General features: G+C 35.3%; 1 protein-coding gene across 2 annotated transcripts; it reads left to right on the top strand.

Moving 5' to 3' along the window:
• The first annotated feature begins 863 nt into the window (after window positions 1–863).
• On the top strand, window positions 864–13,409 carry LOC306849164 (centrosomal protein of 78 kDa-like). 2 transcript variants are annotated; one of them, XM_079384017.1, is made up of 16 exons: window positions 864–1,074; window positions 2,278–2,538; window positions 2,819–2,988; window positions 4,173–4,245; window positions 4,416–4,519; window positions 4,670–4,844; window positions 4,951–5,064; window positions 5,591–5,655; window positions 5,746–5,839; window positions 5,913–6,015; window positions 6,392–6,434; window positions 6,828–6,959; window positions 9,156–9,233; window positions 9,330–9,484; window positions 9,633–9,771; window positions 12,683–13,407. In XM_079384017.1, the coding sequence occupies exons 2-16, from the start codon at window positions 2,283–2,285 to the stop codon at window positions 13,070–13,072; spliced, it is 2,091 nt and encodes a 696-aa protein (XP_079240143.1). In that variant the 5' UTR covers window positions 864–1,074; window positions 2,278–2,282; the 3' UTR covers window positions 13,073–13,407. The 2 variants fall into 2 exon arrangements, with proteins under 2 accessions (XP_079240143.1, XP_079240142.1); XM_079384016.1 differs by having other exon boundaries at window positions 867–977; window positions 12,683–13,409.
• Window positions 13,410–14,808: the final 1,399 nt, after the last annotated feature.

Here is a 14,808-nt window from a genome sequence, read left to right as displayed (position 1 = left end):
TTATTTTATACATTTTTCATTGATTTATGATGGTAAGATCAGTTCAGTTTGCATTACTGAGAGACACAATCCAATTATAGATTTCATGATGGAACCTAATTTCTATTTTACCATAGATTATATTTAAATGTAAACTGACCCAACTCATATCACAGCATATTGTAATATCAGTATACAAGATATGGCTTTTCCATGAGCAGAGAGGGAAGAGTTGTATTAAATATTATTAGAATATTTAAAGTGAAAAAAAAAAAGAAAAACCCTCCCATTTGCTTGGAAAGACTAAAAGGTCAAACCATGCCAGAGAGAATTAAAGAGAGCTTTCTGAGTAGAAAGATCTGGAGTTAGGCAAAACTCTGTCCTTTTTGCTTGCTGTAGTCAAAGTAAGCAAGGAAAACATTTGCAACTACTTTCCAAGTAAAAAATAAAGGGATTCAGGATACATCGAGAGAGTCGGGAATATGGCACATTATTTCCATGCTCTTAAATCATCACATTCTCACCAAGAAACAAAACTGTGAAGAAATCAAACATTGTTAAGACTTTCCGCCGAAGAGAGAGAGAGAGCAATACATAAATATTGAATTAAATGTCCTTATTTCTTATTGCATGATTGCAATATTAGTCAAGGTTTACTGCACCACAAACACTCATAATAGTTATATGGCCATTTGAATGCAACTTTCTACAATAGCACTGTTGTTCTGATGCAATGACGATGATGCATTTTACTCACTATAAATGATCCATTTGGACGGATACGGCACATCATTTTCTTCCATAAGGTGGCTCTTTAAGAGACGCTGTTGTAACTCCCTCCAGCAGGTGGCGCTGAGCGCAGACGCGCAGATGGAGATTCACGCGCAGAATGAGACGTTCTCGTTCAAACCGCCGCGGGTTATTTTGACACGCTGTGTGGGTTATCATCAGTCTCTAGAGTCTAGAGTGGAAACCACAACAACAGCGCTAACAGACAGGTAACAAGCCTTTAACCCTTGAAAGAAAAACACCAAATCAGTTTTAAACCGCTTGCTGTAGCTCAGACAACACCAGATTCATTATTGGATCTAAAGAGTAAGTGAGAATTGTTTTCTTGTCAGCAGAGACAGATCTTCTGTAATGTTTCGTGATTTACAGTAGATTTATTACAATAAAAGACTAAAGTGGACGCACTACATTCTATTTTAAATCTATATGATAATTGTTCACTAATAATTTGTGCTACTGTAGCAGCTACCTATAAAATGCTAATAATCTCTACACAAATACACATTAGCATACCTTTAAAAAGAGTATTTTTAATGCAATTAAATAATATAATTTTGTGCAAACTGAACGTAATGTTTTTGGACACTTAAATGCATGTTATTTACAATTAAGAGAAAATGTACTATACTTTACATTTATATTAAATACAGTTAGTTAGTTACTTAAGAGTGCTCTCTGAACCACGAAGTACATCTGCAATTTAATAAATACCATTGTTTTCGAAATATGGTTAAATCGTACTGCTGAAAATATACTATATATAACTAAAATATATGTCATTTCTATTGAAATATGTGCAATTACACATTTGTAATAATTTTGGGTAACACTTTATTTCAAGGTGTCATAATACAGAGTAATTACCTAATTAAGTACTTAGTTGTAGCCGTTGTATTTGCATGAAATAAAATGTACTTACCATGTAACTAAGTTATGGAACAGCCTGTAATTATTACAGTTTGTAATTATATAGATGTAATAGGCAGCTACTGTTACACAGCTACTAGTCCACTTAAGTACAATCTTGATACACTTTATTTTAAGTAGCTTATGTCTGTGTAATATTTTGTAATTATAATGTAATTAGAGAGGTATTACATTTATTTTAGCCGTGTACCGGTGGGTTAAATCAAACTAAGGTGCAGCTGGATAAGGTGTACAGTATAGATACACTTGATGTACACTTAAGTACAATCTTGATACACTTTATTTTAAGTAGCTTATGTCTGTGTACTTTTATAATTACGCTGTATAAAGTCTGCAACACATGTATCAATCTTTTGGTTACATAAGTAGCTGTGTAACAGACTCATTAAAAAAAGATCAAAACGTAATTTAAAATGTACTGAAAGCTACAAATGTTTTATTTGACATTATTACAAATCGTACTTTGCATTTCCATGCCTTTTTCTAGCACACGATGGTCATAGTTCATGGGTTGTCATTTGTGTGAACCTACAGCTTTTAGATACGACAACTGATCTTACATTTTTCCATGATTTCTCTTAGGCTGCATGATGCTGGAACCAGCGCAGATCTGTCGGAGAGGCGCTCAGGATTTTGAAGGTTACTATGATCACGTGTGTGCGGCTCAGGGATCAGCTCCTGTCCGTGCGGTGAAAGCCAGCCTGAGTCGGGGGATGTTAGAGTTTAGCCCTGATCACATCAGTCTGACGGACTGGACGCCCATCCTGTCAGCCCTGGCCATCAACAAACACCTCCAGCATGTTGCCATCAAGAGCTGCCACCTCACCAGCACTGGAGCTCAAAGTTAGTTAACAGCCAAGCGCACAGTGTCTGTATTATCTAATGTAGTGCACAAAAAGCATCTTTTGGAAATGCATTATACTGTTCTTGTGTTATGTGATGTACAGCATGCCATCTAGAACATTTGTACTGCCCAGCAGTCGTTATAATTTAATTAAAGTAATTGAAATTTAATGTCAAAGAAACATATTGTGTAGCCGTGTTTTAGCTGAGGAAGCTGTCCTGGTTCATCAAAACTCATCAGTGTGGTGAATCTTATGATGGAGTGTCTTTATCTTTTCAGGTTTTTACAGGTCTCATAGTAAGAAGAAGACCCCTGTGATTCATTCCAAGAATTTGACTTTTCAGTTGTGCAAGGCTGTGCAAAAGTGCTTGGGTGAGTCAAGCAGCCTAAAGACCCTTCAGCTGCACGGTTTGCCCCTGAGAGAGAGGGACCTCACAGCTCTAACAAAGGTGGAGTGAAATATTTAGCCTCTCTCTTTGATATTGATTATTTGTGATCCTGGAGCACAAAACCAGTCTTAAAGGGATAGTTCACCCAAAAATGAAAATTCTGTCATCACTTACTCACCCTCAAGTAGTTCCAAACCTGTATGAATGTCTTTGTTCTGCTGAACTCAGAGGAAGATATTCTGAAGAATGTGGGAAACAGAGCAGTTCTGGGTCACCATTGACTTCCATAGTATTTATTTCAATGGTGCCCCAAAACAGCCCGGTTACAAACTTTCTTCAAAATATCTTCGTTTGTGTTTGGCAGAACAAAGAAATTCATCAGGTTTGGAACTACTTGAAGGTGAGTAAATGATGACAGAATTGTCATTTTTGGGTGAACTATACCTTTAAGTCGCTGGGGTATATTTGTAGCAATAGCCAAAAATATATTGCATGGGTCAAAATGATAGATTTTTCTTTTATGCCAAAAATCATTAGGATATTAAGTAAAGATCATGTTCCATGAAGATATTTTGTAAAATTCCTACCGTAAATATATTAAAACTTAATTTTTGATTAATAGTATGCATTGTTAAGAACTTCATTTGGACAACTTTAAAGGCGATTTTTTTGCACCCTCAGATTCCAGATTTTCAAATAGTTGCATCTCAGCCAAATATTGTCCTATCATAATCCATTCATCAATGGAAAGCTTATTTATTCAGGTTTCAGATGATGTATAAGTCTGAAACCTTATTAAATTACCTTATTAAATAAAACTGACCCTTATGACTAGTCACATTATAATGTGTGAATGTTTGTATGTATGGATGTATGAGTTTATTTTATTAATTTATACATTTTTTGTACTTTTTAATTTGTTTTATTTAAGTTTTGTTTAAATTATTTATTCCTTTATTTTAGTTTTTATTTCTGATGTTTATTTAGCATTTTATTATATATTATATATTATTTTATATTAATGCCTCATTAATTTTTGTTTTAATGTTTTATTTTTTGTATTTGTTTATTCATTTATTTTCATTAATTAATTAATTTTATTTATTTATTTGTTAAAAAATATATTTTCCATTTGTTTCATTTATATTTATTTAAAAAAAAAAAATTTTTATCGTAGTTTTTATTTAAATCTTTTTATGTATTGTTTGAGAACTTTTTCAGTTAACATTGTAATTTCCCTTTAGGGTTTAGCTAAGAGTGTGTCATTGGAGCATCTGTCTTTAGCACACTGTCCAATCGCAGATCAAGGTTTGGAAGGTGAGTTAAAATCATCAGACAGATTATGACATTTAAGTCATTCATTTATTTATGTCATTCATTATCTGTGAGAAGCTTAATTGAGTTTTTGTACATGTGCATGTGTTGAATTATTGTATGAGTTATTAATGCAAAACATTTTCTTTTTGTTATATGGTTCTGTCATTCAGTCATCTGTCAGAGTGTGAAATATTCCTCAACGATTAAGACAGTGGATTTCACTTCCTGTAATATCACCTGGCAGGGAGCAGAGCATATGGCGAACATCATAAAGGTACAATTTGTTAACATTATTCATTCCTGGAAATCTACGTAAATAAATTCTCCTCCAAAAGAATTTCCTGTGAAAAAAAAAGATCTGCTTTAAATGTCATGATATAAAGTTAGAACCTCCTCAGATTCATGAGGCTCATCTGTCGTTTAGCACCAGGCAATGAGACGGCATGGCACGGCGTGGGTGGAGACTTTGCGCTACAGGAAAGCAGAGTTTGAAGCAATGAGCGGACTGCGCAGAATCACTCTCAACGACAACATCCTGATCGGAGACCGAGGAGCGATGGCACTCTCCCGCGAGCTTACAGAGGACCTGTGGGTCAAAGGTTTGACAAGTTACTCTTCAACACACACACACACACACACGCAGCATACATATACTGTATATCAGAAGCACGTAGACACTCACAGTCCCGTGTTATTTTGCCCTAGCGGTGGACCTGCAGCGTTGTGGGATCTCGAATGAAGGAGCTCAAGTTCTAGAGCAGATGCTTCAGTCCAATTCCACTCTGTGTGTGCTTGACATCAGGAGAAACCCGCTTGTCGGTAATTGATCCAATACACAACTACTCCAAATCAGTGCTACACTACCGTTCAAAAGTTTGGGGTCAGAAAGGTATATATATATTTTATTAAATACTTGCCAAAACTATTAGAAGAACAGTAAAAATAGTAATTCTTTAAAATGTAAAATTTTTTATTAAAATTTTTTATTTATTTATTTAAAATATGTTGAAAATATTTGGGCCATTATTATTATTATTATATATTTTTGTAGAAATCTTTTGTAACTTTATGAATCTTTTTACTGTCATTTTATTTCAATTTAAGTCCATGTCTTTCAGAAAAATGTTACTGATTTCTTACAAACTTTTGAATGGTATTATACTTTTTTATCATCTAATATTTTAGTCCATTTAAAAATACATTACATTACAGACAAAATGGGTTGTGAATGCGGTTTTATGTTGACATAATATTCTAATGAACAAAATGATAATGGTACCTGGTCAGCACTCTGAGACAGCAAGGTAGACCTCAGAATCACATTGTTTTGTCATTTGTCTCTTAGATAAAAATGTGGTGAAGGCTGTGCTCAAAAAAGTTCTCACGAACTCTAAAAGCCATGACTCACAGGTCAGACAACTTCTGCATGTTTAAATGTTTTAGATTATTGGCTATTGGATATTGGCTACATGAACTCATTGTCGATGTGTTGTGTTTCAGTATCTGTGGCTTAAACCTTCTTCTCCCAAAAGCACTCTTGATCAATCACGGCAGTTAAGGAAGAAGAATGCAGGAAAAGCTACATATCGAATTGGTTTGTGCAGTATTGTAGCTATTTTTTTTTGTTCTGTAGGTTCTTTTGGACCATTTAATGTTGTTCTCTGCAGGATCTCGCCGGTCGTCGACTGTAAACTCTGTGTGGAGGCCTCCTCGGCCTGGTTCAGTGGGGTACGTCCCATGGCGCACTGCTGCACGGGCTGGCTTACAAAGGTAAGCACAAAGATGTTAGCGAAATCAGTTGTTGGATAGGTTACCCCTCCTGGGTAATATACATGTAGGACTGCTGACGCACATTTGGTGCAGGATATGTGTATCATGTGCACTGACTCTGTATATTTGTATTGGGGGGAATATGTGTGTATCATTTATGTGTGTATTATGTGTACTACAGCTCGGGTACAGACTGTGGAAACAAGTTTCCTCTTTCTGGGGACAATAAAGAATGCATCTGAATCTGATAGATTTCAGACAGGTTGAACAGGAACTCTTCCAGAATGTATCCAGATGTATGAGAAGCAATTCAATCCTTCTGCTTTTCCATTCAAGTCAATAAGATGCGTGAATGTGTCTCTCTTTGTTCATAAAGAGGTGCATCACAGGCTAATGGGCTGACAGACCAGAGTTTTCAAGTAAGGACTGTTTTATTGCTAAATTTCTTCATGTAAATTTTTTATACATTTAGTAGACTGGCTTGCAAGTTGAGTCGCATTTTTTAAAAACTTTTTAGTTTTAGTGTTAAGGTCGTTGCACTGATTTTTGTATGCATATTTTTCATATTCGTCATCCTTTCCTATCAAAATGCTTGCTACGGATGTGAAAAGGCAGAAAATTGAGCCTGGTTAGATTTTTTAATTTTTTATGACGGACGGAAGTTTTGGAGGTAGTGTGCAAACGTGATTGACACGTGAGGTCATATATATTTTTTTAACATGCGAAAATTTCGGACGAGAATTTCGGACTCAGTGTGCAAAGACCTTTTGTGTGGAATATGTTGAGGATTTCATGATGGCTTTCTTCATCAGAACACCACCTCTGTGCGGGTAACCGTTGAGACCGAGTCGGAGGAGGTGGATGGTGCAGATGTACCGGGTTCTCAGGAGAAAATCACAAGCTACCAGTTCAGACGACTACAGAGGGAGAATCATCGATTACAGGTGCCGCAGTAACAGCCTGTCCTATTGTTCTCTCTCATGTGTTTACTGAATGAGGAAGCTTGTTAAGAGAGCTAGAAAAAATAAAACCAATTTTCACTTTAGTTATGAGAGACTATTCAAGAGGTCACATGGATTCAGTAGAACAGTAAAGAAGATTTTTAGCTAAATCCATGGTCCTTGGTGATTCATAAAATGCAAGTCAACAGCTGCCGTCACTTTGAGGGTCAAAAAGCATATCAGGCGGCTCAAAATTAATAGCCGTGGCTAGGGCTGCACGATTAATCGAAAATTAATCACGATCTCGATTCATACATAAATGCGATCTCATTTCTAAATGACGGCGATTCACTTCCGTGTATTTCCCTGCATTCAGATCATGCTGCATTCACGCGTTATTGGTCGCTCACACACAATAACAAAACACTATTAATTCACCAATCAATCATAAATCTCGATCACTTTTCTCCTCTCCCTCAACGGGGCGTCAGCATCAACGCTTGACGGAGGGCGTGTCTGAAGCTTGTTGCTGACCAGAGCTGCAACAACAAAGTAACAACGTTTGTCTGTGGAGTTTAATGGAAATAATATTAATGGGTTTTTCTTGTTTAACTATGGATAAGTAAAAACATAGTACAATGCAACACACAGGATAAGGCGGTTACATTTCTTTGTATGCAAAGTATAAATAGTGTAAACTGCTTAATAAAGATTGGAGACTTGAGGCAGGACTTTGTGTGTTTTTGTGTTACACTTATTCCTGTGGATGTGCAGACTAATGATGAAATAAATTATGCTTATTTAAAGAGTATAAGAAATCTAATTAGTATGTAAAATGTGTTATTGTATTAATATATATTTCTTCATCTATGGTCATCTATTATTCACATTTTAATACAGTTATGATAACTAGTTTAGTAATTGTAGCTAGTGTATCTATAATAATATAATAAAAATCGAATAGTCTCACTAGCTATTATCTAACGATGAACATTATTAAACCTGACGACATGAAAATACCACTATATTCAAGAATAGGCGTTAAAGTATTTTAAAAAGCAGTTATTTCATCAACTTACCAGTGAAAATGCTCCAAAGATACTGAAATAAATGGGGTTAATTCAACTTCCTTCAGGGAGAGAAAGATTACAGAAAGATGTAAAACAACTAGCATCAACTAGCATCTGGTTATGATCGCTATTAAGGTGTTTCTCACGTTATCTAACTGCAAATATAGCATATAGTGCCTATTATCTAAAAATAAACATTAACTATAACGCGTTTCATAAAATACAACTACTGGTCAGATTTCCGAGAGGTAAACTAATGCGATGGCAAAAAATGCTGTAATTTCCTCAAATTTCTGGTGACTGTGTTTGAGAAGCACTGAAATGAATGGGCTTCAATGCTGAAACTATCGGTTGTTTGGAACTATTGGCTGCTCCATGACATGCTTTACTTCCGCATTCCTAAGTTCCTATGGAAGCCTATGAGAGTGTCACAACTCTGTTTCTCAACGGCTCTGGTGCTGACCATGGTGCTGACGCGCCGTCATAGTGATAACAGCCAATCACATACTTTTCAGTCCAATTTGGTGAACCGGTGAACTGTTTTTTACTGAACTTCATCCAGTTCAGTAAAAAGAACCAGTTAATGATTAAAAATAATGCTTAATACTTCATCTCAAGCTCTTCGATCACACTGCTGTAAACAAGCACACTAACTTTAACCCCCCCCCCCCCCCAAAAAGGCTTGGATTGGTGGTAAATGACTGGGTCATCAAATGTTCTGAAAAATAAATAATGTTCATACAATAAATATTGTAATTGCTTATGTTTATTTCCGTCTGTTTAGATTATTATAGTTAAATATGTAATAATCATGTAATAACACTCATTTTTGTGTTTACTTTCCATAGTTTGAAAACTAGGACAGCAGTAAAATAAAAATATAATTCATGAAAAGTAGCAAAGATAAATTATATCATGATAAAATGTTTATTCAATTTTTATTGTGATTATATAAAAAAAGTAGTATACATACAATGGCACAAGATTTTGATATTTTTTTAGTGTAATTTAATGATAATCTGAATTATTATTTTTTTTGAGCGTGGCTTAAATGTATGAAATGTTAATTGGTTTGGTGCCACTGTATATATAAAGGCCAGTACAGTGCAGTTCCTCTCTTCATGCACAGGTAGAGCTGGAAGAGTGTCGTCTGAGGCTGGCAGAGGAGAGGAACAACAGGCTGAAAACAAACTCTCGCCTGGTGGAGGTACAAGCATCCCCAGTTATTCTGCTTGTAAAAGGAAAATTAACATTCAGAAACTAAAAGTTATGTGACCGTATATTAATATGTCTCTTCCTGCAGCTGGAACTGGAGAATGAGCGGTTGCGCAGTCTGAATCAATCCCTGTCTGAAGTCCATCTCAGCGCCTCTGTTCTGGAGGATGAACACGTGCTGGAAAGCATCGAATCCTCCTTCCAAAAATTCCATGCATTCCTAGACCTGCTGAAAGACGCTGGGTCTGTCTGATCTCACATTTTACCACAATCTACTGAATGATTTATGCATTACTGTTTATGCCTTGTTTCATCAAAAGTCTTGATGCCATGCTGTTTTTAAAATGTTGAATCTTCAAAATTTCATTGGGAATTTCTTGCTGCATGTTAGGCTTGGCCAGTTTGCGTCTATGGCTGGAATAGACCAATCAGACTTTGGGCTTCTTGGACATCCTCAGCTCTCCTCAACAGAGAGGACACACGTCGGCCAAGAAAACCAGAGAAATGAGGAGAGGAGGGAGATTTTAGCAGTGAGTAGAAATAAGAGAAACAAAAAATATTCAATCAAAATAAAGAAACATTGATTTTATTTATTTATTTGTTGGCTTGTTTTATGATTTATTAACTACTATTTAAAAGTTTGGGGTCAGTTAGATTTTTAAAATACAAATATATATTTTTATTCAAGTTAATATAAATGCAATATAAATGACTAAATGTAATATATTATATAGTGAAGTGAAGTGACATACTGCCAAGTATGGTGACCCATACTCGGAATTCGTGCTCTGCATTTAACCCATCCAAAGTGCACACACACAGCAGTGAACACACACACACACCGTGAACACACACCCGGAGCAGTGGGCAGCCATTTATGCTGCGGCGCCCGGGGAGCAGTTGAGGGTTCGGTGCCTTGCTCAAGGGCACCTCAGTCGTGGTATTGAGGGTGGAGAGAGCGCTGGACATTCACTCCCCCCACCTACAATCCCTGCCGGCCCGAGACTCGAACCCACAACCTTTGGATTACGAGTCCGACTCTCTAACCATTTTAAAAATGACTTTTCTCTGTAAATTAAGGGTGCACACTATTGCTGAAAAACACAATGCCTACTTAGCAGAGATGTCCGTATGCACAAAGGCACAGATCTCTAACTATGGCCATATTTGCAGATGAAACTTTTTTTGTAGAAGCATTTCTTAAATTTGAGCTAGTACCTCATGACTACACCACGTTATGTACGAGAAGCTGCAAAAGACACAGGCGCTAGTGGAATGCAAAAAACATGGTGACATTAACTTTTATGTAAATATAATGGCCGATATATTACGTCACCAAAAATGATTGAGGTCATGTACTTATATAGTGCGATAAATCGATATTGTTTATTGCGACAGGCCTACGGATTACAATATGTAAGTAATATACCCAGCTCTGATTATGTGTATATATATATATACAGTATATATTTTAGTGATGTCAAATGATTAATCGTGATTAATCGCATCCCAAAATAAAAGGTTTTGTTTACATAATATATGCATGTATACTGTGTATATTTATTATGTATATATAAATACACACACATACAGTATACAGCGGGTAAAATAAGTATTTCTCCATACAGAAGGTGTCTTGAAGCTGTCATTACCAACAAAGGCTTTTGTACAATGTATTAAATACATTTCAGTAGTTCAGTACTTTTTCCCTGTGTCATTCCATTTTATTACATACAACTTAATTTCTGAACTTATTTGTTTTGTTTTATTTGCTTGTATAGATTATTTGGGTTGTTACCGACATCTGGTGAAAGTTTCATGTCAACAGCACCTTTAGAAATATATTTACTGGGAAAAATAGTGACGTGTTCAATACTTATTTTACCCGCTGTATATTTAGAAAATATATACATGTATATATTTATATTCTTATATTATATATAAATATAATTAATATATAAACATAACATTTTTCTCAAATATATATACATGCATGTATTTGTATTTATCTATACATAATAAATATGCATAGTATAAACGCATATATTATGTAAAAAAATATGTTTATTTTGGATGCGGTTAATTGTGATTAATCATTTGACAGCACTAATATACAGTTGAAGTCAAAACTTTACATACAGCTTTCAGAATCTGCAAAATGTTAATTATTTTACCAAAATAAGAGGGATCATACAAAATGCATGTTATTGTTTTAGTACTGACCTGAATAAGATATTTCACATAAAAGATGTATACATGTAGTCCACAAGAGAAAATAATAGTTGAATTTATAAAAATGACCCCGTTCAAAAGTTTACATACACTTGATTCTTAATACTGTGTTGTTACCTGAACGATCCAAAGCTGTGATTTTTTTGTTTAGTGATAGTTGTTCATGAGTCCCTTGTTTGTCCTGAACAGTTAAACTGCCTGCTGTTCTTCAGAAAAATCCTTCAGGTCCCACAAATTCTTTGGTTTTCCAGCATTTTTGTGTATTTGAGCCATTTCCAACAATGACTGTATGATTTTGAGATTCATCTTTTCACGCTGAGGACAACTGAGGGACTCATTTGCAACTATTACAGAAGATTCAAACGCTCACTGATGCTCCAGAAGGAAAAACCATGCATTGAGAGTTGGGGCGTGAAAACTTTTGAACAGAATGAAGAGGTGTATATTTTTCTTGTTTTGCCTAAATATCATATTTTTTTCATTCAGAAGCTACAGAAGATACTTACATGTTTTCCAGAGGACAAATTAAGTTAAATTTACCTTGATCTTCAAATTCAAAAAGTTCATTAATGCATGGTTTTGCCTTCTGGAGCATCAGTAAGCGTTTGAACTTTCTGCAATAGTTGCAAATGAGTCCCTAAAAATAAAAATAAACAATCAATAACATGCATTTTGTATGATCCCTCTTAGTTTGGTAAAATAATTAACATTTTACAGATTCTGAAAGGTGTAGGTAAAGTTTTAACTTCAACTGTATATAATTATATTACATATTAATGTTTTCATTCAGCAAGGATGCATTATATTGATGAAAAAGGTAACAAAAGACATTTATAATGCAACAAAAGGTTTCTATTTCAATCAATCAAATAATCAAGTAATGTTTTTTTGCGCAGCAAATCATATTAGAATGATTTCTGAAGGATCACGTGACACTTTGATCACAGGAATAAATTATACTTTACAATATATTAAAATAGAAAAGAGTTATTTGAAAAAATAATATATTACACGAAATTGCTGTTTTCATTTGAATTTTTTTTTTCATAAAATAACTATAACCTTAGTGAGCAGAAGATACATTTTTGGAAAACAGTAATAAAACTTTCAACCCAAACTTTTAAATGGTATTGTATTTATTTATTTATTTTTATATATTTATTAGTATTTAATTACAATATTGTTCTTATTTCTCTAATCACCACACAGATGGCAGACATCCCTCAACCTGAATCCAGGACTCATTCAGAACCTCCTGCTAACACTGAAGACTTTCCCTGGCCTCATTCCCAACAGGAAGTGCCTCTAAGTCCAGTCAGCTTGTGTCGTGCCTCCCCACCTTTACAGCAGCCGCTTGAGTTTGAGGCCCCTGAGAGGAGCCGAGAGTCCTCTTACTCTTCAAACCACCAGAGGGCCGGCGGAGGCTCTCGCTCAGTCAGTAATGTCAGTCATCAGTCCAAAGCCTCAAAGTCCTCCAGAGCGAACGGATCCGTGTGCTCAGCTCTTGACTCGAGAGCGTCTAGTCTGTCTCAGTTGGGTTCAGGCAGGCAGAGCGCTTCAGGAAGCCAGAGAAGTGCTGCTGGATTGGTTGGGTTTTAGAGCTCAATCAAGTGGAGAGATCTTGGTTATTGTAAAGAGCTTCTCTGGAATTTCCATGGCTGCTGTCATCTTTATCTGTCCAGTGTTTATTGAGAACCATGCTGAGAGAATCCTATTATTATTTTGTTTGTTTGAGAGGTTGATGTTCTATATCACATTTCAGGTACAAGATGTTAATGCTGTTTAGTTTTATAGACTATAAAGTTTTATTTATGGTTATGTTTGTAGTTCAGTGACACTAAGGTTATTATTTTAGTTTTTTTTATTGATTTTTTGTGTGATTGCTAAATTGTTTGATATTTGTGATTGATTAAAAACAGTGAAATCAAATTTGCCATCTGCTAATTGTTGTAATTATTTTTCTAGAGTCTTTGAATTTGGCAGGGTGCTATTTTATTCAAAAATACTATTCACACTTTATAGTATAATAGTAATAATAATAATAAATTATACTACTACTAATACTATTATAATAAATTATACTACTAATTAGTATTACTATAAAGTGTGAATAGTATTTTTGAATAAAAGCCATTTATTATTATTATTATTATTATTATTATTATTATATGGCTTTTAAAAAGCAGAGGAAGTGCCTCTGCCTCTGCTCTTACTCCGATTTCTCTGAACGCGGGAACGGGAGAACTGTAAGTAAATGGGAAAAAAAGTAACTACTTTCTTGTAAATTTAAAAGTAATGCAAATAGTAATCTGATTATGTAACTCGCAATATTTGTAAAGCATTACCCAAACACTGTTAATAATTGTGTATTGCAACATATTTTTGAACTTGTTCTCCATCCATCGCTCCCTCCTCCGAATTCCGGAAATGTTTTTTAAAATTTGAATAAAATTAAAAAGAATTTCAAATCACATGAGCCAATATTTTATTCACAATAGAACATAGATAACATAGATAAACTGATAATTTTTTTTATTTTATGTACAAAATGAGCTCATTTCAAATTTGATGCCTGATACAGGTCTCAAAATAGTTGGGACGGGGGCATGTTTACCATGGTGTAGCATCTCCTCTTCTTTTCAAAACAGTTTGAAGATGTCTGGGCATCAAGGTTATGAGTTTCTGGAGTTTTGATGTTGGAATTTGGTCCTATTCTTGCCTGATATAGGTTTCCAGCTGCTGAAGAGTTTGTGGTCGTCTTTGACGTATTTTTCGTTTAATGATGCACCAAATGTTCTCTATAGGTGAAAGGTCTGGACTGCAGGCAGGCCACTTCAGCACCCGGACCCTTCTACGAAGCCATGCTGTTGTAATAGCTGCAGTATGTGGTTTTGCATTGTCCCTCTGAAATACATAAGGCCTTCCCTGAAATACACATCGTCTGGAGGGGAGCATATGTTGCTCTAAAACCTTTATAATACCTTTCAGCATTCATAGTGCCTTCCAAAACATGCAAGCTATAATACTATATGCACTTATGCACCCCCAAACCATCAAATATGCTGGCTTATGAACTGAACACTGATAACACGCTGGAAGGTCTTCCTCCTCTTTAGCCCGGGGACATGGCGTCTGTGATTTCCAACAAGAATGTCAAATTTGGTTTCGTCTGACCATAGAACACTTTTCCACTTTGAAACAGTCCATTTTAAATGAGCCTTGGCCCACAGGACACGACAGCGCTTCTGGACCATGTTCACATATGGCTTCCTTTTTGCATGATAGAGCTTTAGTTGGCATCTGCAGATGGCATCTGCAGATTGTGTTTACCGACA

Source organism: Barbus barbus (assembly GCF_936440315.1).
Source record: "Barbus barbus genome assembly, chromosome: 29".
NCBI classification, from domain to species: domain Eukaryota; kingdom Metazoa; phylum Chordata; class Actinopteri; order Cypriniformes; family Cyprinidae; genus Barbus; species Barbus barbus.
The sequence above is the reverse complement of the archived record's forward strand: the minus strand, read 5'-3'. Positions and strand labels throughout refer to the sequence as shown.

Excerpts from the sequence above, each read along its gene's own strand:
- LOC306849164 (XM_079384016.1), top strand. The coding sequence starts at position 2,283 with ATGATGCTGGAACCAGCGCAGATCTGTCGGAGAGGCGCTCAGGATTTT. Across the intron at positions 4,246-4,415 it reads CGCAGATCAAGGTTTGGAAG|TCATCTGTCAGAGTGTGAAA; the intron begins GTGAGTTAAAAT and ends TCTGTCATTCAG. Across the intron at positions 5,840-5,912 it reads AAAAGCTACATATCGAATTG|GATCTCGCCGGTCGTCGACT; the intron begins GTTTGTGCAGTA and ends TGTTCTCTGCAG.